At 43.4% G+C, this 22,622-nt stretch overlaps 1 protein-coding gene across 21 annotated transcripts in view; it reads left to right on the plus strand.

Moving 5' to 3' along the window:
- Nucleotides 1–22,622, plus strand: part of TASOR2 (transcription activation suppressor family member 2) — a 67,225-nt gene that overhangs the window by 40,383 nt on the left and 4,220 nt on the right. For 10 of the 21 annotated variants that reach the window (XM_086333606.1, XM_086333600.1, XM_086333607.1 and 7 more), the window contains 10 exons: nt 1,485–1,585; nt 2,463–2,566; nt 3,536–3,608; nt 3,701–3,766; nt 5,310–6,029; nt 9,852–10,094; nt 10,982–11,170; nt 13,447–14,305; nt 16,052–16,481; nt 17,050–20,799. In XM_086333606.1, the coding sequence (XP_086189732.1) occupies nt 1,485–1,585; nt 2,463–2,566; nt 3,536–3,608; nt 3,701–3,766; nt 5,310–6,029; nt 9,852–10,094; nt 10,982–11,170; nt 13,447–14,305; nt 16,052–16,481; nt 17,050–20,799 (6,535 nt within the window). Of the gene's footprint in view, nt 1–320; nt 426–1,484; nt 1,586–2,462; nt 2,567–3,535; nt 3,609–3,700; nt 3,767–5,309; nt 6,030–9,851; nt 10,095–10,981; nt 11,171–13,446; nt 14,306–16,051; nt 16,482–17,049; nt 20,800–22,622 lie in introns of those variants that run through there. The other 11 variants (XM_086333616.1, XM_086333614.1, XM_086333602.1 and 8 more) reach the window with 3 other exon arrangements.

Below are 22,622 nucleotides of genomic sequence, written 5' to 3' on the forward strand. Positions count from 1 at the left end.
CTGAAACTCTCTTGCTTTTCGATGATGCAACGGATGTTGGCAATTTGTTCTCTGGTTCCTCTGCCTTTTCTAAATCCAACTTGAACATTTGGAACTTCTCAGTTCACATACTATTGAATGATTCACATACCAATCTCACTTGGAGAATTTTGAGCATTACTTGCTAGCGTGTGAGATGAGTGTGATTGTGCAGTAGTTTGAGCATTCTCTGGCATTGCCTTTCTTTGGGATTGGAATGAAATCTGACGTTTCCTGGTCTTGTGGCCACTGCTGAAGTTTTCCAAATTTGCTGGCATATTGAGTGCAGCATCATCTTTTAGGATTTGAAATAACTCAGCTGGGATTCCATCACCTCCACTAGCTTTGTTCCTAGTGATGCTTCCTAAGGCCTACTTGACTTCGCACTCCAGGATGTCTGGCTCCAGGTGAGTGATCAAACCCTCATGGTTATCTGGGTCATTAAGATATTTTTTTGTATAGTTCTTCTGTGTATTAGTGCCATGCCTTCTTAATATCTTCTGCTTCTGTTAGGTCCATACCATTTCTGTCCTTTAATGTGCCCATCTTTGCATGAAATGTTCCCTTGGTATCTCTGATTTTCTAGAAAAGATCTCTAGTCGTTCCCATTCTATTGTTTACCTCTATTTCTTTGCATTGATCACTTAGGAAGGCCTTCTTATCTCTCCTTGCTATTCTTTGGATCTCTGCATTCAGATGGGTATATCTTTTGTGTGTGTGTGTGTGGTTATAGAAGGAAATGTTTTTCTTAAAAGTGCACACAGAGAAGTATTTAGGAGGAAAAGGAGGTATCCGTAAGTGTACAAGTATTTCTAACTAAGTTTTAAAGAAGGAAATGGTGCTAGTCTAGATGTGGTTCTTTATGTGGCCCTGCATGGTAGGCAGTCCTGTATTGTCGAAAGCTTTCAACTCTTATGTGGTATAATTTCTAGAAGATTCTCATTCCATTCCAGAATACATAATTATTCCACACTTATGGATATTTTGGTTATAACGAAAATGCATGCATTCAGTTAATGTGAACATATTTGCAAACCATGGTTTATGAGGTGTTAGTCCTCAGTCATGCATGACTCTTTGTGACCCCATGGATAGTCTTGTCATGCCTGACTCTTCGTGACCCCATGGACTATAGCCTGCCAGGCTTCTTGGTGCATAGGATTCTCCAGGCAAGAGTACTGGAGTGGATTGCCATTCCCTTCTTCAGGGTATCTTCCTGACCCAGGGATCTCCTGCATTGCAGGCAGATTTTTTATTGTCTGAGCCACCGGGGAAGCCAATTTATAAGGTCATATACCCAAAAATCTCTAGTATTTATGAATATATACATTATTTGATTTAGAGTTTATAGATTTAAAAATTTTTGTGATTTTAATAGTTTTGTTTTCATTTATATTAGAAAATCGAAATTTTGAAGCTCTAGTTTTAGTGTTTATTACATTACATGATATTGTTTTGTTTTTTAGACCACATGAACTAGATTTTAAGTATGTAATGAAAGTGTCATCTTTGAAAGAGAGACTACCAGAAGCTGCTTTTAAAAAACAGAATTACATGGAGCACAAAGGTCTGTTCAGATGTCATGGTACACTGCGTGTCCTGAGCTTTGTTCCAGTTGTTTTCCACTCTCTCATACACATACATGCGTGCACACACACTTTCTCTCCCTCCTTACTTCTGTTTTTCCCTTAAGTGATTCTTAAAAGGGTCTTTTGTGAAAGGGATAGAGTAACCATGTGATTCAGTTCCTGGGAGGCCAGCTCAAAGTGATGAATGGTAGTTTCATTTAATATGGCAGAGACTAGCTTTAATATAGAATACTGAGGGAATTAAGCAGAGATACGCTTACAAACAGTTGGAAACTCGTAATCATTACTTTCAAGGAGAACAGAGGTTTTGTGGTTGTTTTTATTTATTTACCACTGACTCTGGAACAACACAGATTTGAATTGCTTAAGTCTACTTATAAGCAGTTTTTTTTCAGTAGTGCATATTACAGTACCACCCAGTCCTTGGATGTGGAATCATGATTACCCAGGGTAATCATATATTGGAAATACTGACTGCACAGGGGGTTGAGGGAGAGGCATTCAAGGGTCACCTGTACTTTTAAATGAAATAAAGCAGAAAACATGAGAAGGAAAGTTCTTAGTCATTTAGATTAATTCATGGCAACATTGATGTTTTTATTTATATATATTTATTTGTCTTGTTAACTTTATATTAGTGTAGTATAAATAAAAGCATTGTTTTTAAATACTGTATACAGTAACTTTTTATTAAGGGGTTTTATAACCAAGAACATTGAATGATCCATGTTTTTTGAATAGTATTCCTATTTCTTCTTTTAAAATATAAAATGAATAAACCGGTTGTTAAAAAAAAAAAAGCATCATAGTATTTAAAAATAAGAAATGTTCTGTGTTTCTGATTTTTTTCCACAGTCTGTTGCCAAGACATATGCTTCAATATGTATGAGGTGGAGCTCTCAAACAAACGGGGGGAGAAAGTAGATAAACTAATAGAATCCATTACAAGGGAACAGTTGGTAAGAGTCATCCATTTAACATATAATTATTATTTTCCCTGAAATTGAGAACTTGATACACAGGGACTGTGGGAGAAACATATGGAGACGCACCATAGTGATGGTTCCTGTGGGTAGCATTCTAGTAAAGAATTAGAAGTCTTTTTTTCATACTTGAGTTGTTAGTGAATGATTTATTAATTTATCAGATTTGTAGGCTTATGACCTGTCAGTTTTTGAAATACAGTATTTTGTCTCTTCATGAAGTGGTATGTTTTATTCTTTGTTTTTTAACTCAATGATTATTATATGAACATTGGATTTTGTCTTTGTTATATGTATATAGGCTTTTGAAATGGTGAATAATGGGAAAGAAGAGCTGCATTTTCTGTCTGCATTTCTTATTACCAGGGACCTAATGATGTTATTGCCTGTTATTCAGTTCAGTCGCTCAGTCGTGTCCGACTCTTCACGACCCCGTGAATCGCAGCACACCAGGCCTCCCTGTCCCCGTCTCCTAGTATGCTGTGGAAAGGATTCCTTTAATGGATGATATCTTCCAGTTTTTCTAGTTCCAGGATTCTGTGATATGTTTTGTGTTAACTTGAGCTTATTGATGCTAATCATAGGTCTGATTGACCTTGAATTTGTAGTGGCTAAAGGGAAACAGAGCAGATACTTACACAGCAAATGTCAAACAGGACAATGAGAAAAGTTTCTGATTGATTTGTTACATAGTTGAACACTATCCAAAAACTAACCCTTGATATTCCAGTTATTTATTATATGTAGCCCTAACAAAGCAAAGATTATTTGAGCAGTAAGGGACTTGAAATTTCTGATACTAGGGGACAAAATTGTTCTGCTTCCCATAAATACTAACATTTCAAGAATCTTTTTCCTTAACTTTTCATAAGGTTAAAAATCACTGAAGAATGTGGTAGAAGGAGAAGGAAATTGAATCTTCTTTCTTGCTTTTTTATGTTTAAGGCAATCATCAAATGCTTAGAAGATCGAGAATTTTTCATTTTACTTACGTCATCAGCCTTAATGTACGAAACAGGTAAGGACCACTTTTTTGAAAAAATGTTTTCCAATATGTTTACTAGTATCAAATCAGCAACCTGATTTTCTTCTGATTCTCATTATGTGTAGGTTTTAGAGAGGAGCAGACAGGTCTACACGGGTTGCATTTATTCCACTCACCTCCACCAGCAGCAGGTAAGGGCACAGGCAGTCCACGACAGCTGTGGGCCACGTTTCAGTCCTCATCTTAAACCCCCAGCAGCACATGACTCTGGCAACTGTTTCCTTCTCTAAAATAACTTTCCCCCTTTACTCTGCCTGGTCAGTCCTTCATTTCTGCAGGCTTATCCTTGCTTGTCTGTTCCCACTCAGTATCCACCTGCCTATTGACATCTCTTTCCACTTAGGTGTCTCAGATATTCTTCACATTCAGCGTGTCCAAAACTGGATTCATTTGTTCTTGAAGAGCAATAGCCAGGAAGTAGTTTCATCAAAGTCTCCCCGTCAGTAGGACTTAAGGTCTTCACAGAAGCACTTGCCTTTATCTGGACTGCTTGTCTCCTTCCCCAGGACCAGGAATTGTCTATTAGGGGCAAAAAGTATTACTCATCTATTTATCTAGTATAAATAGATATACAGTAGATCGGTGGTATTAGAATTTCAGAGGGTAGTTAGGAAACAAAGTCCAGAAAGGCTCTGGTCAGGGGAGATAATGAATAAAACTGGAGAATAAGCATGGTCTAGCCTCTGACGCAGAGCTGTCAGGTGTAAGCCTGATTATCACTCTAATGAGTCCATTACCACTCTTCCTTCATTGAGGAACACAGACTAGTCAGTCTGCTGCTGCTGCTGCTGCTGCTGCTGCTGCTATGTCGCTTCATTCGTGTCCGACACTGTGCGACCCTGTAGACAGCACCCCACCAGGCTCCCCCATCCCTGGGATTCTCCAGGCAAGAACACTGGAGTGGGTTGCCATTTCCTTCTCCAATGCAGGAAAGTGAAAAGTGAAAGTAAAGTCGCTCAGTCGTGTCCGACTCTTAGAGACCCCATGGACTGCAGCCTACCAGGCACCTCCGTCCGTGGGATTTTCCAGTCAGTCTAGTTACATAATATTAACTTGAGGGTTACTTAGGGGTTTACTTTGTTTGAGTTCAGTTGGTTCCCATCACAAGGAAAAAAACTTTATTTCTTTAATTTTGTATCTATATGGTATGATGGTTGTTCACTAGACTTACTGAGGTAACTGTTTAATGATGTATGTAAGTCAAATCATTATGCTGTAAATTCTGAATGTACACAGTGCCGTATTTCAATTATATCTCAATAAAGCTAGAAGAAAAAGGAAAGTCAAAATGCGAACCAAAGGACGTTTTCACCTTTGAATACCTTGTTAAGAGAGTTTGAAGTAGGTCATATAAGGTACAGATAAGAACAGAAAAGCAACTCTGCCAACTCTAAGAGCCAGTGCTATTTTTCAAAGCTGGAGGCAGGCCTGCCTTCTTAATTCTCACCTTGTCATCCCTCCTGAATGACTCTGTTTTGATTCTGTATGTATTTTCATATATATGTTCATTAAGTGCATTCATAAGCCTTCTATTAATTGCTATTTAGATTACCATTTGAAACACTCATCATATTTAACCATCCTATAATTTTGTAATATAAAGCATTTTTTTTCCTGCATGATTTTTGGGGAAAAAAAAAGTTCAGGTTTTTAATACATGCATATATATTTTAGGTCTTACAGACTTGAAAGTTGAAGACAACATCTCATTGAAGGTGGTGCCCGTTTTGCCTGCCCTCAATTGTGCCCTGCTAGAAGCAAAGAAATCATTTTCTGAAAAAGGAATCTCTCTAAACACATTAGTAAAGCATAATTTCCAAGACTTGTCCAAGGTGAACAAAAGCCCTCCACTGACTGCTGCTTCCCAGGACGGATTTAAAGAAACTGGCTTCTCTGGCCAAGTGTCCAGTGGTTTTGACTTGACTCCTCCAGCTGAAAAGTGCCCTTTACAGTCTTTAACTCAGCTGAAGTCTTACTTTTCAAATGCGAGCGGGTACATTTTGGGAGTGTCTACTGTGTTAGGTCTATTGGCAGAGCGTCCTCAGTCTCCTTCTATTTCAGATGGGATATGCGATGCAGGCTTTTCTTTAGTGATGACTCCAGATCCTGAATTTCACAACTCAGAGACAGAAGGAAGAAAAGATACAGAAACTGGAAATAACTCTGAAGACGTGTCTCAAGCAAGACAGGGAGCTCTGGTCCCACTGAGCCTAGCACCAAATCTGAGAGTGCAGCCCAAGAGAAAGGCAAGCAAGCTGCCCATGGTACAGAGTAAAAGGGTGAGCTTGTACCGACCCTTCCCCAAAAGGACTCCTGCTAGAGAAAACAAGGGTCCCGCCTCTTCCACGACTCTCAAGCTAGTCAAAGGACAGTTTCCTCAGAGGAGAAAAAGAGGTAAGCACATCATGTGGGTTTTCAAACGTTATGTCCCCACCCTGTGTGACAGTCCTGGACCATAGCTTGGTGGCATCTGTGAGGTGTTCTCTCCCGATGGCTTGTATGCACACTAGAGCTGGGGAGCACTGATCGAGGTGACAGGTGAAAGTCAACAGGACAAAAGCCTGCCCACCAGAAGCCCTTATTCACTTGTAAAACTGCTCCAGTTGCCACTTAGTTATTTACTTACCTTTCTAAGAAATAAGGTCTTTCAGTTTCTGAACTGCCCTGGGACAGATTGGATAGGATCTCCTAACATCAGGCACACTAAGAGCAACTGGTAGAAAGTTTTGAGTGACGGCCTGAGCACATCTAAAGAGGGTCCACCTGGGCCTCCACAACCAGAGCACCCTGGGGCAGAGTTCTAACCCTTGATGTGTTCTAAAGGTGGTCACCTGGACCTGCTGTCTGGTACGGACCTACTGAAACCAGTGTCCAGTGGCCTGGAGACGTATGTAAAGAAACAGTTTACAAGTGGTTTTGTTGTCCCTGAAAACTGAGTAGGAGCCCGCATCCAGAGCCATGTAGTGTCAGTCAAGTGCACTTTAGCCAGCAGAGCACAGCAGACAGCACAACTCTGGCTTAGAGCCCCCTCAGATATGTGTAGTGTATTTGTTTAAAAATAGAGAACTTAAAGGAAATTAGTCCTGAATATTCATTGGAAGGACTGATGCCAAAGCTGAAACTCCAGTACTTTGGCCACCTAATAGAAAGAACTGACTCATTGGAAAAGACTCTGATGCTGGGAAAGATTGAAGGTGGGAGGAGAAGGGGATGACAGAGGATGAGATGGTTGGATGGCATCACCGACTCAATGGACATGAGTTTGAGTAAGCTCCGGGAGTTGGTGATGGACAGGGAGTCCTAGCGTGTTGCAGTCCATGGGGTCGCAAAGAGTCAGACACGAGTGAGTGACTGAACTGAGGGAACTTATGCTCCATGTTCTCTTTGAGAAGGGCGAGCAGACTGTGGCCAGAGCCCCTTAGGCATTTCCCCATCATCTCTGTACTTGATCGCAGGCAAAGCGGGAGGCTGCTTATGAGCATGTGTCTTAGCTGGCCTTGTCTGTCATGTTGTGAATTTAACACTTGATGCCTAAAGAAGAAATACTGGAGATGTGTGGATCCCCCAGGATCCTAGATAATTAAGATTTTACCCTTTGGTTTAACAAATAGTTATTTCTGACCAATTATAGTTTGAGAAATGGTGTGTGTGTTTAGGAAGGTGGTGGAAAGAAGGGCAGCATGAAGCAGACACACACTTTCCCGCACACATTCCAGGCCATATTGGCTTTCTTCTCTATATGAATTTACTTAAAGGTGTTAAATATATTATCTGTAATTCAACATATATGTTGTCACTATTTCTCAAAACATTTTAAATTTCATCCACTGTAAGAAATGTGTTTTATGTTTTAGTCCAGTATACACAAATGCATACATACTGAAACAGAAATTTCAGAAAACATTTACCCTAACTTTGTGCAGTATAATCTGATATATTCTGTTTCATTTAATAAAGAATTCTGGTTGCAGCCCACTAGGTTTATTTGACAGTCCACCCCTGGGTTATTGTGCGCAGTTTGAGAAACATGCTGTTGAGTGATGCAGATAAGCAGGGTGGTCCCTGCAGGGTCATGTTTCCCCTTTTCTTCCCAGGACCTGGGTCATGAGAGGTGTTCACTTCCTGCCCGTGCAGATCTTACATGTCCCCTCGTCTTGATCATCTTATCTTGTTTCCTTTCTCTTCTCAATTTAGTATTAATCATTTTCCACTTTTATGCAGGAGACCTGGGTTAGATGCCTGGGTTGGGAAGATCCCCTGGAGAAAGGAAAGGCTACCCACTCCAGTATTCTGGCCTGGAGAATTCCATGGACTGTATAGTCCATGGGGTCACAAAAAGTCGGACATGACTGAGTGACTTTCAGTTTCACTTTCATTTTCCTGTTTGATTTATATTTTGCCTTTTTTAATGGCAAAATGTTTAAAAATTGTAACTGATGTAGAATCAGAAGTCTTATTCTGGAACAGACAAAACTATGCTGCTCTGTTGCCTTTATTAGTTTAGTAGGGAAGAAAATAATTAAACCCAGGGAAATGTCCAACATTAAGAGAGCCCTAAAAGCTTTTTAAAAAACCACTTATTCCTCTGATTTTCAAAAACATAAAATGAAATTGGTCTCTTTTTTATATTTCACTAATAACCATCACATTCTTACACTGTTTAGTATCATTTTTCTGTTTGCAATTAGAAATAGTATTTTCTATATGATGTGAATTTAAAATGTTTACAAACATTCAGAGGTATGATAATTTTATATAGTCAGTATGGAAAATAGTTTTCACAGGAAACAATATGGAAAACAGTTTTCACAGGGAACATTTATTAACATTTTTTTCAACTCTTAAAGCATTGAAACACTTGCTATGTGTGATACAAGCAGGTCATTAATAGTTTTTTTCTCATCTCCCTCCACCTTTAGCTCTTTCCCTGAGAAGTAAAGCTGAGCATTTTGTAAGTTCAGTTCAGTTCAGTTGCTCAGTTGTGTCCGACTCTTTGCAACCCCATGGACTGCAACACGCCAGGCTTCCCTGTCCATCACCAACTCCTGGAGCTTACTTAAACTTATATCCATTGAGTCATTGATGCCATCCAACTGTCTCATCCTCTGTCGTCCCTTCTCCTCCCACCTTCAATCTTTCCCAGCATCAGGGTCTTTTCCAATGATTCAGTTCTTCACATCAGGTGGCCACCAAAGTATTGGAGCTTCAGCTTCAGTCCTTCCAATGAATATTCAGGGATGATTTCCTTTAGGATGGACTGGTTGGATGTCCTTGCAGTCCAAAGGACTCTCAATTCTTCTTCTACACCACAGTTCAAAAGCATCAATTCTTCAGCGCTCAGCTTTCTTTATAGTCCAGCTCTCACATCCATACACGAATACTGGAAAAACCATAGCTTTTCTTCCAAGGAGCAAGCGTTTTTTAATTTCATGACTGCAGTCACCATCTGCAGTGGTTTGGGAGCCCAAAAAAATAGTCTCTCAGTGTTTCCATTGTTTCCCCGTTTATTTGCCATGAAGTGATGGGACCGGATGCCACGATCTTACTTTTCTGAATGTTCAGTTTTAAGCCAACTTTTTCACTCTCCTCTTTTGCTTTCATCAAGAGGCTTTTTAGTTTTTCTTCACTTTCTGCCATAAGGGGAGTAGGTTGAGGATTTTTTTCAGTGTACCTTCCTGCATCTTCTCTTAAGAGGTGATTTTTTTCAGGCGGGTGTTAAGGCTTTGGTATTAATATTTAGGTGTAGTGAAGAAAAACATGTAAGGTCTTTGTGAATCTGCAGTCTCATCTCTGCAGTGTGCTTACGGTTTCAACCACGTCACTTCATGGGACCTCTGTCGCTTTTGGGTAAATTGAATTATTTGTCCCAGTGCTGTGAACTAGAATATTCAGCCTTACCTGTTACATCAGTCAGCAAAGATTATGGAATTTTTTTTTAATTGTTGTTTTATTTTTATAAAGTTACTACTCTGATATTTTCTTCTAATCTGGATAGATAGACCAGACTTAACAAGTTCATATTTTTATACTTATGTGAGAGGTTTTTAACTCTTGCTTTGTTTAAAAAAAAATTGTTAATGAACTATCCCAAATTTTATATTTTATTCCCCATTACTAAAGTTATTCCCCACACAACAAAAGAAATCAAAGGAGAAAGCTATGCTGATAAATATGTGAGCCCCCACCCCTTAAAAAATGGTGTCTTTTCTGCATAAGGTGCTGAGGTGCTGACTACACAGTTTGTACAGATACCCAAACTGGGTAGGAAAGCCCAAGAAGCTCCTAGTTCTAAAGATGTTCCAGTGGCAACGAATGCTAAAAGGGCAAGGAGACGAGCGACCTCTCCAGACACACCTGTTCCAACGGCTAAGCCACCCATGAAGAAACCTCCACAGAAACAGAGGGTAAATATAGTAAAAGGCAATCAGAATCCAAGACTCAGAAAACAGCCACAACCTGGTAAGAAACACACTTCCTATATATTTCAGCACCACAATACAGACTAATCAAGATTGCAAGATAGTATATTGACTAGTATGAGATCAGCTGAAGTCTGTTAGGTCCTTGCTGTCTTCTGTAGTTCAGACTCTGACAGGACGAGTAACTTGGTTTCCTATTGTGAATAAATTAGGAAAGTGTGAAGATTCTTGCCTTTACTAAGTAAAACCTACTTTTCAGTTTCCAGAAAGCCTGAACAGGAACAGTTTACCAGAGTTAAAGTATAAATGGTCTTTTTAAGTGACTAAATTCACAAGCAATAGCATATGGCAGTACTTTCCTGGACCATAATCAGTTATAAAAAGGAGACGGTTATAAGTCTGCCCAGAGGGAACTGTAAAGAGGTGGTTCAAAGCAGTCAGGAATCCAGAATGCTGTATTTGGTCTTAAAAGGCATTAAATTTATTTAGTTCTGCATTTGTGGAAGAGGATAACGGAATCTCTTTATGAGAGCTTCTGTGTTCCACCTGCTGGAAGCTCCTCATCACTGGAAAGTTCTCAATCACCGTGGCCTTGGCTCTTCTCCTCGCTCCACACCGATCTCGTGCCCACGCTCTCTGAGTGCAGTGCAGCCCCCACCACTTGGCAAGACCTGCACCATTTACAGGGTCTTCAGTTTTGAGTCTGTTGTGCTACATGGTGCTGTTTCTTGTTTAGAAAAACCTTCATTTCCTCATACCTTTGTAATCCTATCAGTTTTCTGTCTAATCTCATGATTCTGCTTTCTCTCTTATCTCTCTTTAGATTTTTAAAAAAATCTTAGGTGGAATTCAGGGAAAGAAACTTTTGTTGATGTGATGGTATTACCGATGAGCTTGGTTTTTTCTTTCCTCTTTTTTTTCTTTTAGTTTTCAAGTGCACCTCACTGCAGCAAAACCCATGCCCCCCACATTGGAGGCACGGAGTCTTAACCACTGGACCTATAGGGAAGTCCCTTTCCTCATTTTGTTCAAAGTTGTTTATGACTGAAGATGTTCTGAAATCTCATCACTGTACAGCCTATAGAGAGTCTGCTTGTCACCCCAGGCGGTCACAAGGTAGTCTCCCCAGGGCTCCACGTCTCTCCCTTGCCGTTTCCCTGTGCCGGGCTCCCACACTCCGCACCTGGGGTCACTGCTGTGCGTCGCCTGTGCTCAGCTCAGTCACATGGAGGCGTTTTCTGGGGCTCTGATCTGCACTCATCTCTCCGTTCTTTCAGTTCCTTTTGGGCTTTTGAGAACATTAAAGAATTGCATTCATACTCTTCCAGTTATCTAGTGTGACTTGGTCCTGTCTTTCCAATTAGTTTGTAAACAGGATGAGCATAGACACATACGTAATGCATTGTATTCTTTGCCATGTCATTAGAATTCCTTGTGCTGAACTGGCCTCCAGATACTTGCAGGCTAGTCCATTAGTGGGAGGAGGTATATGATGTCATTGGCAGAAAATGCAAAGTTTTCACAATATGCATTCAGGAAAAGGCTGACTTATATTGCAAATGTCTGTATACATTGTGCAGCCATATTCCAAGTTAAAACTGTAAGATTACCACCTTTTAAATAATGTCTTAATTTTTCTTTTATGTCTTAATCTGCTTCATTTCTTTTACTTGAAATATTAGAGTTTAAGAAGGCTCAGTCATTTTGTTACTGAAACGAATAGTTTTCTGTCCTTTTTAAAGTTTTCAATATAGTTTTTATTTATTGAAATCTCTATTTTTATAATTCATTTGGCATCTTCTTATCTATATTTCTTAAAAGAGATAAACAGTATTGTATTTTTAATGAATTGAAAACCTCTAACAAGTCAGTACTTAAGTGATTTACTTGAAATGCTGCTGCTAAGTTGCTTCAGTCGTGTCCGACTCTGTGCGACCCCGTAGACAGCAGCCCACCAGGCTCCCCGGTCCCTGGGATTCTCCAGGCAAGAACACTGGAGTGGGTTGCCATTTCCTTCTCCAGTGCATGAAAGGGAAAAGGGAAAGTGACATGACTCTTAGCGACCCCATGGACTACAGCCTTCCGTCCATGGGATTTTCCAGGCAAGAGTACTGGAGTGGTTGCCAGTGCCTTCTCCGTTACCTGAAATGACACATATTTATTAAAATGAACTCTTTCGCTTGATTCTATCCAGAATGACACTCGGTGTAGGAGCCATGGTATTAAAGGGTAGAATGAACTGTCAGCACATACATCGATCCTAAAATGGATTTCGTGTTTCCAGTACACCCAGGGAGTTCATGAGACAGCTCTCTGGGTCACTTTCTCCCACCTCACTCCCTTGGAGCTTTATATGTTAAATAAAAACTGGGCAGTGCTTGATTAATTCCACCCTCCTCACCATACACACACTCTCATCTTTTTGTTTGATGACCTCATAAGCCAGAGTTTCCGCTATAAATGTATTGTCACTGGCCTTTGGAGACAGGTTGGTAATTCATGTCAGACCTGCTATTTCTAGTTATAAAGAGGGGCACAGTTGGCTTTTCTGTCCATCTAGCCACCTGCTACAGGGACTCACTGCCTGGTACTGTTGTGAGCTTTGTCCTTTGTGGTAACCACTTTTAAGAACGCTGAGAAGGCAAGTAAACCACCTGAGCGTGTGTTTTCTGACCAAAGGCACATGGGGAGAGTTGACTACCTGCTGAAAGAATTATCAGTAGATGAGGAGATTTGCTTTTTTGCAGAGTAGAGGGGAAATGTTTTCAATGTAAAAACTGAAGTTTTAAAACTTGAAGTTAATTGGTCATTCAGAATATTCTTAAAACAGTTCTCATGTTTTATTCTTATCATAACATTATATTTAAACATCAGTATGGTTAAAATCGTCTCTGTTTTGAACTTAGGTGATTTTTGTAGTAACTTGTAAAATAATTTCTAAGGAAGTATATTAACATTCTATAATATACACTTTAAACTTAGAAACTCTTAGATTCTCACTAGACTGTAAGCCCTCTGAAGGCAGAAGTCTTGTTTTCTTGTTTTGAGGGTGGTTGGTTTTTTATTTTTTTGTCTTTGTCTTATTTCTCTAGCTGAGCAATATGCCTTGTGTGTAGATCAGTACATGCAGTTTCAAAGGGTGATTTTTTTTTTAATTAATATGCATACTCCTTAGGACTGGTTCTTCTGGTAAACACATTATAAAGCCTCAGGGAACTGGACAAGACCTCAGTCTGATAATAAAAACTTAATACAAACTTTGCAACATACCAAGAGGTTTTTCTTAAATACATCCCCTTAACTGTTGACTTTCATTGAGCCATCGTAATACAACAAAGAATTAGTTCTATGGAAATCAAATGTTATATATCTTTTTTTCTTTTACACTGAAGCCAAAGGAGAAACTGCTTTACAGCTTCAATCAGAAATTTCCAGTGGTCAAGATGTTATTAGCATAAATACAGCCCAACCAGAACATGTCACGGTGGCCCCAAAAGCCCCGACTGAAACCTCCGTTGTCGGCTGTGACTCCCAGGCCCTTAACATGCTGGCCGACCTGGCTCTGAGTGCTGCTACCTCTAGCACGACATCCCCCGAGCCCAGAAACCTCTCCGGGTCCCTGGAGCCGCCGCAAAACAGTGTTCTGCTTTCTAAAGAACAGCCTTTGCGTGGGACATCAGACCACGAATACCACAGAGGAGTTAAAAGTCAGAAAGGTGGGCTGTCACCCAAGCTGTCCTCTGACCAGAGTAGGCTGTCGTCAGACCCCACAGTCAGCCCAGAGGAAGAGAGCGTGGGTCCTGGCAGTTGGGCGCCTGCAGAAGCCCAGCCAGCACTTCCCAAGGAGATCCACGAGAGTTCCGATGCAAGCCAGAGCTCTTTCGTGGCTGCGGAGCATTCCTACGCCCTGCTCCTCGCAGAACATTCAAAGAGGGGGAGCCCAGCCCTGGCCTTTGCCAAGACCAGCACCAAAGGCTCTGACATGGGGACCCCTGTGGGGAAGGTGATACCCTTCCTGCGCACGAAGATGAAGTCCCCGCTACAGAAGCTCTCCATGGCCCTGGCCTTCAGGCACAGGGGCAGGTTGCTGCCCACTGGCACGCAGGACTTCCGCTGCTCCTCACACACCGTATTCTGCTGTGACGGCTCCTTTAAGGTCACGTTCACATGTGAAGCAGATTACTCTTTCAGCTTAGACAGCAAGTACACCAACAACCCTCTGGAGAAGACTGTGGTCAGAGCACTGCATGGGTGAGTAGGGGCGACATTGGGTAGATACCTCGATGTAGGGAGAACGGATACTGTGCTCATTCTGAGGAGGGAGAAAGAAGGGTGTAAAATCCAGTAAATGGGGAGTAACACTGAGCAGTGGATCATTGAGATGCTCCTTCATGAGTCTTTCTGGTCCTTGAATTGTAATCTGTAAATAAGATCTTGGTGGAAAATAGTGAGGTAAAGGAATAATGCTTTGCAGACTGAATCCCAGAAGAAACATTTAAAGAATTACCTGGGGACTTCCCTGGTGGTCCAGTGGCTGAGATTCCTCCTTCCCCAAGCAGGATTAGGATTAGGTTCAATCCCTAGTCAGGGAACTAGATCCCATGTGCTTCAACTAAGACCCAGTGCAGCCACATAAGTAAATAATTTAAAAAACAAAACTTGTAGCTTGTCAAGTTGGTAACATTGCTGTGAGTGAGCATGTTTACATGGGGTTTTTCTAGAAATTTCCTTAGGGATCAAGGCAGAATAGCGGAGAGCTAAGAGCACTGGCTTTGGAGCATGGACCAGCCTCGGTGTTGAGTCAAGGCTCCCCCAGCTCTCAGAACAGCACTTCTGGCCCTTCCTGATACTCAACCTGGGAGCTCACTGAACTGTGGGTTCTGACTCTGTTTGGGGTAGGGCCTGAGAGTCTACATTTCTCACCAGTGTCCAGATGACACCTGCGAAGGGTGACAGTCTGTGGGCAATGTTTTTAACATGAGTTTAATAATAGCCATGTATGAGGGTTTGCATGGTGACAGGCTGGTATTGAACAGTGACTATCACTGTTAGCAGTGAGCATTGGCCTGTGACCTTAGCACCTAGCAGGGGGATGATGCTTGTGCGAGGCCCTGAATTCCTTCGGACTCCTCTCGCTCCAGGACCAGCTCACACCTAAGAGCCTGCATTTGCTCAGGAGGGTCACTTCCTTCCCCTGAACCCTGCTTCACTGAAGCCCCACTCTGTAACCCCTCTGACTCACTGCACTCGCTCTGCTGTTCTTTGGCCTGGCACATGGCCAGAAGTGTGTTCTGTCTCCCTTCTGGTTTCAGGAGAGTCTTCAAAGCTTGGATCTGAAAACAGTGCAGTTCTGTTGAACTGCCTGACTACTTTAATCTTCAGACTTCCCAACTGTTAGACATGTAGAATTAGAAAAGAAATGAGTTGGCCAGACTTCCCAGAAGCCAAGAGATGAGGATTTGGGAAGTCACTGAAGCCATTATTCACATAAGGTATCTGTTTTGTCCCAGGAGAGCTTGCATTGAATTTGGGGAGAGCCCCAGGCTCAGAACGGAAAGGCCTATGTTCTGATCATGGTTCTTGCATTCACAGAGTTTGTGTTTGGAAAGAAGTCACTTAAAACTCTGATTTCCAGCTCCTTGCTCTGTCTCTGTAAAAAGAAGGGATGAGATGCATTGTAATTATTTGTTAATTAACTTCATTTTTGTCTTATTTTTATTTCATGCTCATGTAATTTTTGGAGAAGGCCATGGCAATCCACTCCAATACTCTTGCCTGGAAAATCCCATGGGCGGAGGATCCTGGTAGGCTGCCATCTATGGGGTCGCAGAGAGTGGACCACGACTGAAGCAACTTAGCAGCAGCAGCATGTAATTTTAAAAGAAAACTGAACATAAAAACTAAGGTTAATGATGAAGGCACTTGCTTTATGATATGACAGTCATCTAAAAGAGTCATCTTCAACTATTTTCATTTGTTCCTTCTTTAAACCCTCAGGCCCTGGAATACTGATTTACCAGATAATGTGGAAGAGGTGAAGCTTCTGCTGCATATGTGGGTGGCTCTGTTTTATAGCAGACAGAACAAAGTTGTGCGGTCATCCCGGAAAGTCGTTGAACACAGCAACCCAGCAAAATACGTGTCCATAAATAGCACACTAGAGTCATTTGAGTTTGGTGAAATCGAGGAGCCCTCCAGAGTAGAGAGGTTCTCCGTAGACCCTCTGGTGGAGGCCAGTGAGGCTCCCAGAGGCCATGCAGCTGAGGTGTCCTGCCCTGACGCTGACCCCCTGCGTCCTTTCACAAAGCCGTCTCCTGTGAGAGGCCTGGAGCTCTGGGTGCAGAATGAACAGAAAGAAATGTTTGCAACAGTGGGTCACCAGGAAAGCCCAGAAAGCCAGAATTTCATCTGTTCTTATAATAATGAGGTCAGTAAAGCTGAATACCAAAAATGCTGGTATTACTTTTGAAGAAATTTTTTTGTACATAAAATCACTTTCAAAACAAGGCACTGATTTCTTTTAGGAAAGTGGATTCTCTGTGTACAGGATTATAATGCCAGAAACTTAAGTTTTCAAACTCCACGTTGTCTGCTGTTGGAGCTTATCTACCATCCTGATTGAAGAAATGAAAATAAGAAAAGAATCGTAAGGGTCAGATGATCTAGGAGCCAGCCATAATTATGTAGCTTTTTAGTAGAGTGATTTGGGGCCAATTACTTATTCTCTCTGAGCTGAATAATACTTACTGTGTCTTACCTAGAATAGTGTTTATTGGAGCTTTTGTGTGTGTATTTTAAAAAAATCTCTCTCTCGGGTGTATTTTAAGCCTATGTAAGAAGAGGGATTTGCTTGGTCTCTGCCCTGTGAAGATTCAAAAGGACAGAGCTAGCTAAAATCGTTCTTTGTCTGTTCTTCCCATGTGTAAATTTTTTAAAAATTATGTATTTTAGACTCTCGGTTTTTTTATTTATTTATTTTGCTTTAATCATTTCAGATAATTAGGGGGAAAGCTGAACAAGAGTCATCAGGTAAACTGGAGACTTCCAATCTTGTGCTTCCTTGCATTGGAAACACTCAAGCTAATGGACCTTCTATTCCTGGTGAAGATGAAACCTTTGAGCCTCTTGATAACACACAAGTGACCTCTTATAATGATACTGCCCCACAAACCACATTTGCCAAGACTTATGATGAGATCAACAGTCCATCAATGATTTGTCAGAAGTCTGTGTATAGCACCCTTGAGAGCAAAGTTGATGTTTTTCATGCACAAAGGGAAACAGAAGCAGATGCTCTGCAGGGCCTTACCCAGTGTAGCAGCCCCATAAACAAAGAATGTCAGCCATTGTTGGAGGGGAAGGGTGATATGGGGTATGTGATGATTAATCTGGAACCAGTTACACTCACTTTGGAAAAAAGTGCCTACATGCCAGTACAGACAGAAGCTGTCAACAGAGCTGACAAACCAACAGCCTTTAACGTGGAGTTGACTAAACAGGTGTCACCTGCTGCAAGCCTTAGACATCCTGTGTCCACATTTGAAAAGTCACAGATGCAGGGCCTTGGGGAAAACCCCTCACTGGCGGTGTCAGGACCAAAGGGCACTCAGTACCTCCATGCCTCCTCAGTGCGTAGAGAGACACTTGCTGAAGAAACATGTTCCTTACAGAAGGGACAGGCTGTGGCAGGCTCACCTTCACCATCTGATAATCCCATGGTAATGGAAGCATTACCATTGGCTAAAAGTCCAAATTACTTGTTACCCAGAGAAGAAATGAAACTCTCTCAAGAATTCCTTCTCCCAACACAGAATCTCTTGAGCATCTCTTCAGAAGAAATAATAGAGCCGTCCCAGGTTGAAGTGGTTCCATCGTCAGCCTCTGCCCCCTTGGGAAAAAAGGATTCCCTTAACTGCATCACATCACTAAGGAATACTCTGTGTGGCTCTTCAGAACTAAAGAAGGACAAGAGTGGTCTGAACAGTGAAAATATTAGTATTCAATCATTTAATTCCACATTTACCAAAGAAGCAGGCCTGTCTGTGAATGGAGAGGAGGTCAGCCTCAAGGTATCAGAGGAGGATTCCAACCTTGACCTCACTCTCACCCTATCACCACCCACGAGTCCTAGGGAAGAAGCGCCCACTGGTGAAGTGGAGCAACTGCGGGAGGCCCCGCTACCCTGCATAGACCTTCAGGAGATGGCAGAGGAAATACTCGTGCCTGAAGAGGTTCCTTTCATAGAAAACAGAGATGTGAACTCTGCTGCTAACACGTCTGTGAAACCAGCAGAAAACAAAGAGGGAAAAGGTGATCATTTACAGACAGTGGCTTTCATACTTTCTAAAGAAACGTGTACCCTGGAGGTTGCGGAGGAAGTACACCTTGCCTCTGACTTCCCATTTGGTTCCTTGATTGAAGAAGTGTCACCAGCTTCCAGCCCTGACCCCCAGGCACCAGTGGAAGAAGCACCACCAGCTCAGGCCACATCTCCATGTGGTCTGAAACAGTGTGACGCGCTTGGTGAGAAAAGCACCAGCCTCTCCAAGGTCGAGTCAGGAGATTTGGCCATAACAGAAAAGGAAAGTTCTCTTGTTACTGCCACCCATCCAGTGGAACAGGATAACTCAGCTCAGGTACAGCAGATGCAGCTTTCTGCTGAAACACCTCTACAATTACAGAACCGCGCAGAAAGAAAAGGTAGATTCTTAATCCTTCCTGGTGACGTCACTCAGGAAACTGGCCAGAGTAAATGTGGGAAGGGCTTCTCCCTCTCAGGAAAGGGGCCAGACTGCGATGGCACGGTAACCCAGCCTGCCTGCACTGTCATGTACGGAGGTTCTCTTGAAAACCTGGTATCGTCAGGATACCCACTGCAGCCCATGGGTGTGGAGACCTGCAGCCCCCACCCACATCATCGTGTCCTGGAGACCAGTGAGCCTTTCAGTCCTGCAGAGATCCCTGAAAACAAGTCTGCTGACATGTTTGTTTCTACAGCCACACCAGGTGCTGTGGTGACCAGCACTCAGAGCCTTCCTGAAGATGTTTTGAGCAGTGATGTGAAAACACACGAATGCTGTTACATCCTGGTTAAGTCCTTGCGCTCTGACCCAGTTGCTGGAGCTGAGGGTGTGCAGACCCACAGGCAACCAGAGCTCCCCAAGCCTGCACTCCCCTCGGGCGGGGCCACCGCAGCCCACAGCACAGGCCCCAGCAACACGGGGACAGGGTTCCCGACACAGGAAGTCCCGGTTGTCAGGATGACCCATCTGCTCGACAGTGAGGATAGTGGAGCCGAGTTACAGGGAAGAGCCGTGGATCCAGGAGGTGCCAGCCGCCAGGTGCTCACCAGCTCCCCACAAGGCAGACAGGAGCCAGCCTGTCTGCTGCAGGAAGGGTCGCCGTGTGCAGTATGGGATCTGCTCCGTGGTGGACTTCTCCCTACGTACCTGCAGGCTGATGCTCACCCAGGTACTGCAGCCCATGGCGAGAGTGCCAGTCCAGAGCCCAATGCGTCCTTTGCTCCCCGATCTGGTGCACCTCCCATTGGTGGGGTCTCTGAAGAGCAGCTGCAACGTGTGAGTGTGGGCGAGGCAGGCACAGGCGGAGGCATGGGTGTGGGTGTGCTCTCTGACATCTACTATGAACCCCTGTCTGGAGACTCAGATCAGGACTCTGTGGGTGAGTATGGACACCCCAGATACAACACAGAAGAGTCCCGTGCTTCACAATATGGCCACACTGGGAAAAGAGAAGGTGCATCCAAAGACAGTCACGACTCTTTCCTGAGCCTGAACACCAGTGATCACCACAACTGGGGCTACGCGAGCCAGGCTCCAGGGCTGGAGACCAGCATTCCTCCCAGAAGTTGGCTGGGTGGACTGAAGAAGGAAGCTATGTGTGTGCCCTGTTACGTCCAAATCCGAGATGTCTGCGGGGTCCCCAGGAGCTACGCCAACTTCACCGTGACCAGAGAGCTCAGAGACACCCCAAGAAGCCTGCACGGCTTGAGGCAGCGCCCCAGGGGCATGGCCCCGTGTGGCTTGCTCAGCTCCTGGATGGACACCTGGCAGAGAACCGACGACCTCACCCAGAACACTTTAGACTTGGAGCACCTGCGTTTTGCACACAAACTGAAACAAATTGTGAAGATGGGAGCTGCTCAGCATTCTGCCCTCTTCCCCAGTGCCTTTCCAAAGGAGCCCCCATCCCAGGTCACCACCGGGGCTTTTCCTGGGACCCCAATGCCCACATGCCTGGGGCTGCCTCCCGCCTCCCGAAGCAGGAGTCCTCTTGTGGTGACAGTCGTGCATCAGATGCCCAACCATGTGGACCGCTCCTCCTCCTGGAAGAAGAGGTGTGGCCACGGTAGAAATCACCTCACAAACTCAGACCAGAATCAGACCGCCTCCTTCCACCTCCACAAGCTGAAATACAACAGTACATTGAAAGACTCGCGCAATGACATCGCTGTCATTCTCAGCGAGTATGCCGAGTTCAACAAGGTGATGCTGAGCAGCCGCCAGGTGGTCCAGGACACAGAACCGCCGTTGGCTTTGGGAGCGGCCATGCCCCGCGAGCTCTGTGTCTGCAGCCCACAGCCCACCTCCTACGAGGACCTGGTGGCCGACCTGTGCTCCAGCCTGCGCGTCAAGCTGGAGCGAGTGGTGAGGGAGGCGTGTTCCAGCAACTTCCTCTTCTACCTCATGGAGACTGAAGACAAGTCCTTCTTTGTCAGAACAAAGGTAAGGTGCCAGATTTTTCCTACAGTTTTTATTACTTTGATTGCAGGTCCAAGTTTTTTTTTTTTTTTTTTTTTTTTAATAATACAGCATTCTCAGCTTCAGAAAGAAGCCACAATGTGGTATATCTTCTCAGCTCAGTCTTTCCGTGTCCCTGAGGCCGCTACAGAGCAGGGCAAGGTCCTATGTGCCTGCCTCCTGGGGGTCCTTCCCGTGTTGCCCTGGTCACTGAGCAGCTCCGGACTTGAGGAGGCTCCCCAAAGAGTAGACAGTAGAGAGGGCCTCCCAGAGCATAGTGGTCACCATCGGGTCAAAGGATCACACAGCAGCACTGAGATGACCACCCTAGGCCCCTGGAAGGCGCTGAAAAGTGCTTCTGAAAGAGCAGCCGTGCTGTAGAGAGCATTTTCCGACCTCCACCGCCCGGAGGGTGGCTAAGTGAGGAAGAGCAGCCTTACGAAGCTCCCCAGGTGGCTGAGCCAGAGATGGTCTCTTGGGAGATGCTGATGGCTCCAATTTTGTATCATTTAAATATGATTTTTAAGTATTTATTTTTTCCAAATTTGTGAAATCTGTTCTGTGTAACTGGTATTTTTCCCGACCAAGGTTTCTTTTGCTGTCCATGGTTTTTGACAGATGGCTGCCAGATGTGGTCTCCTCCACCGCCATCATTGCTCCCATTTCACGCCATTTTGGGAAGCAGTTTTGTTGAAAACAATACAGCATGAAATGGCCTTCAGTCTTTTTTGGAAGTTGCTTCGCCTCCAAAAGTAATCTGGATTTAAAACACAATTTATTTGTAGATAACACACACATTTCAACAGTGACTATTGTTTCATGGTAATACTTTGTCAGATGACCTCTATTTACAACAGAAAATAACAAATTGTGTGTTACTCAAGTGAGCAAGTGGACACCTTGTAAAATACATTGGAGAATAAAGTGCAATCAGGAGCAGTGTTTGTAGCTCAGAAAGCTCTCCTGAAAATTCGTCTGTCCAGGAGTGGCGATGGGGTGTCAAGCCCCGTTTACTCATGAAGTGATGAACGATATTAGATACTTAGATATTTTAGTGAGCTCTTTATTAAAAGGAATTTCGTCGGTAGGAGTATTTTTGAAAATACATCACCATACTTTTTTCATTTTAGATTTTTATTGGTGTATAGTTGATTTACCTGGAGGGAGGGCATGGCAACCCACTCCAGTTATCCTTGCCTGGAGAATCCCATGAACAAAGGAGCCTGGCATGCTACAGTTCATCGGGTCACAGAGTCAGACACAACTGAGTGACTTAGCACGTGGTTGATTTACAGTGTTGTATTAGCATCACCATACATTTTGAATGAAGAATTGAAAGTCAAAATTCAGGTTGACTTGAGATCCAAGGGGGATTGACCAAAGTAACCTTATTTTTATAAAAGAAATAACAAATGATGGACAGTGTTACTGGCAACCCTCCAGAATCCTCCATACCGGAACAGCATCAAAATCAGAGGACAAGGTTGAGGAACTTCTTGAACTGCACGAGCTTATCCTCCCAACAAAGCTTACTGCGGTGCCATTCTATGGGATACAGCCATGCCCCTCACCCCTGGTAACCAGGCCCAGTATAACCCCAGCACCTGCCACACCCCAGAGCCTACACTGTCCAACTTCTGCCAGCTTCTCCATCATGCGCCTTCACTAGTAATACTCAGAGCAGTGCACAGGCATCAGGGCTGGTCAAAGTCCTGGAAAAACTGACTGAGGCTGCAGTTTTAAAGTAAATATCTTCATCCCCAGCTGACTCCCTTCAGAGGGAGTATGTGTGTTTGATGTTTCCGAAG

This window comes from Bos grunniens, chromosome 13, assembly GCF_055505025.1.
Source record: "Bos grunniens cultivar Pamir isolate PY7600 chromosome 13, Bosgru_T2T1.0, whole genome shotgun sequence".
Lineage (NCBI taxonomy): Eukaryota > Metazoa > Chordata > Mammalia > Artiodactyla > Bovidae > Bos > Bos grunniens.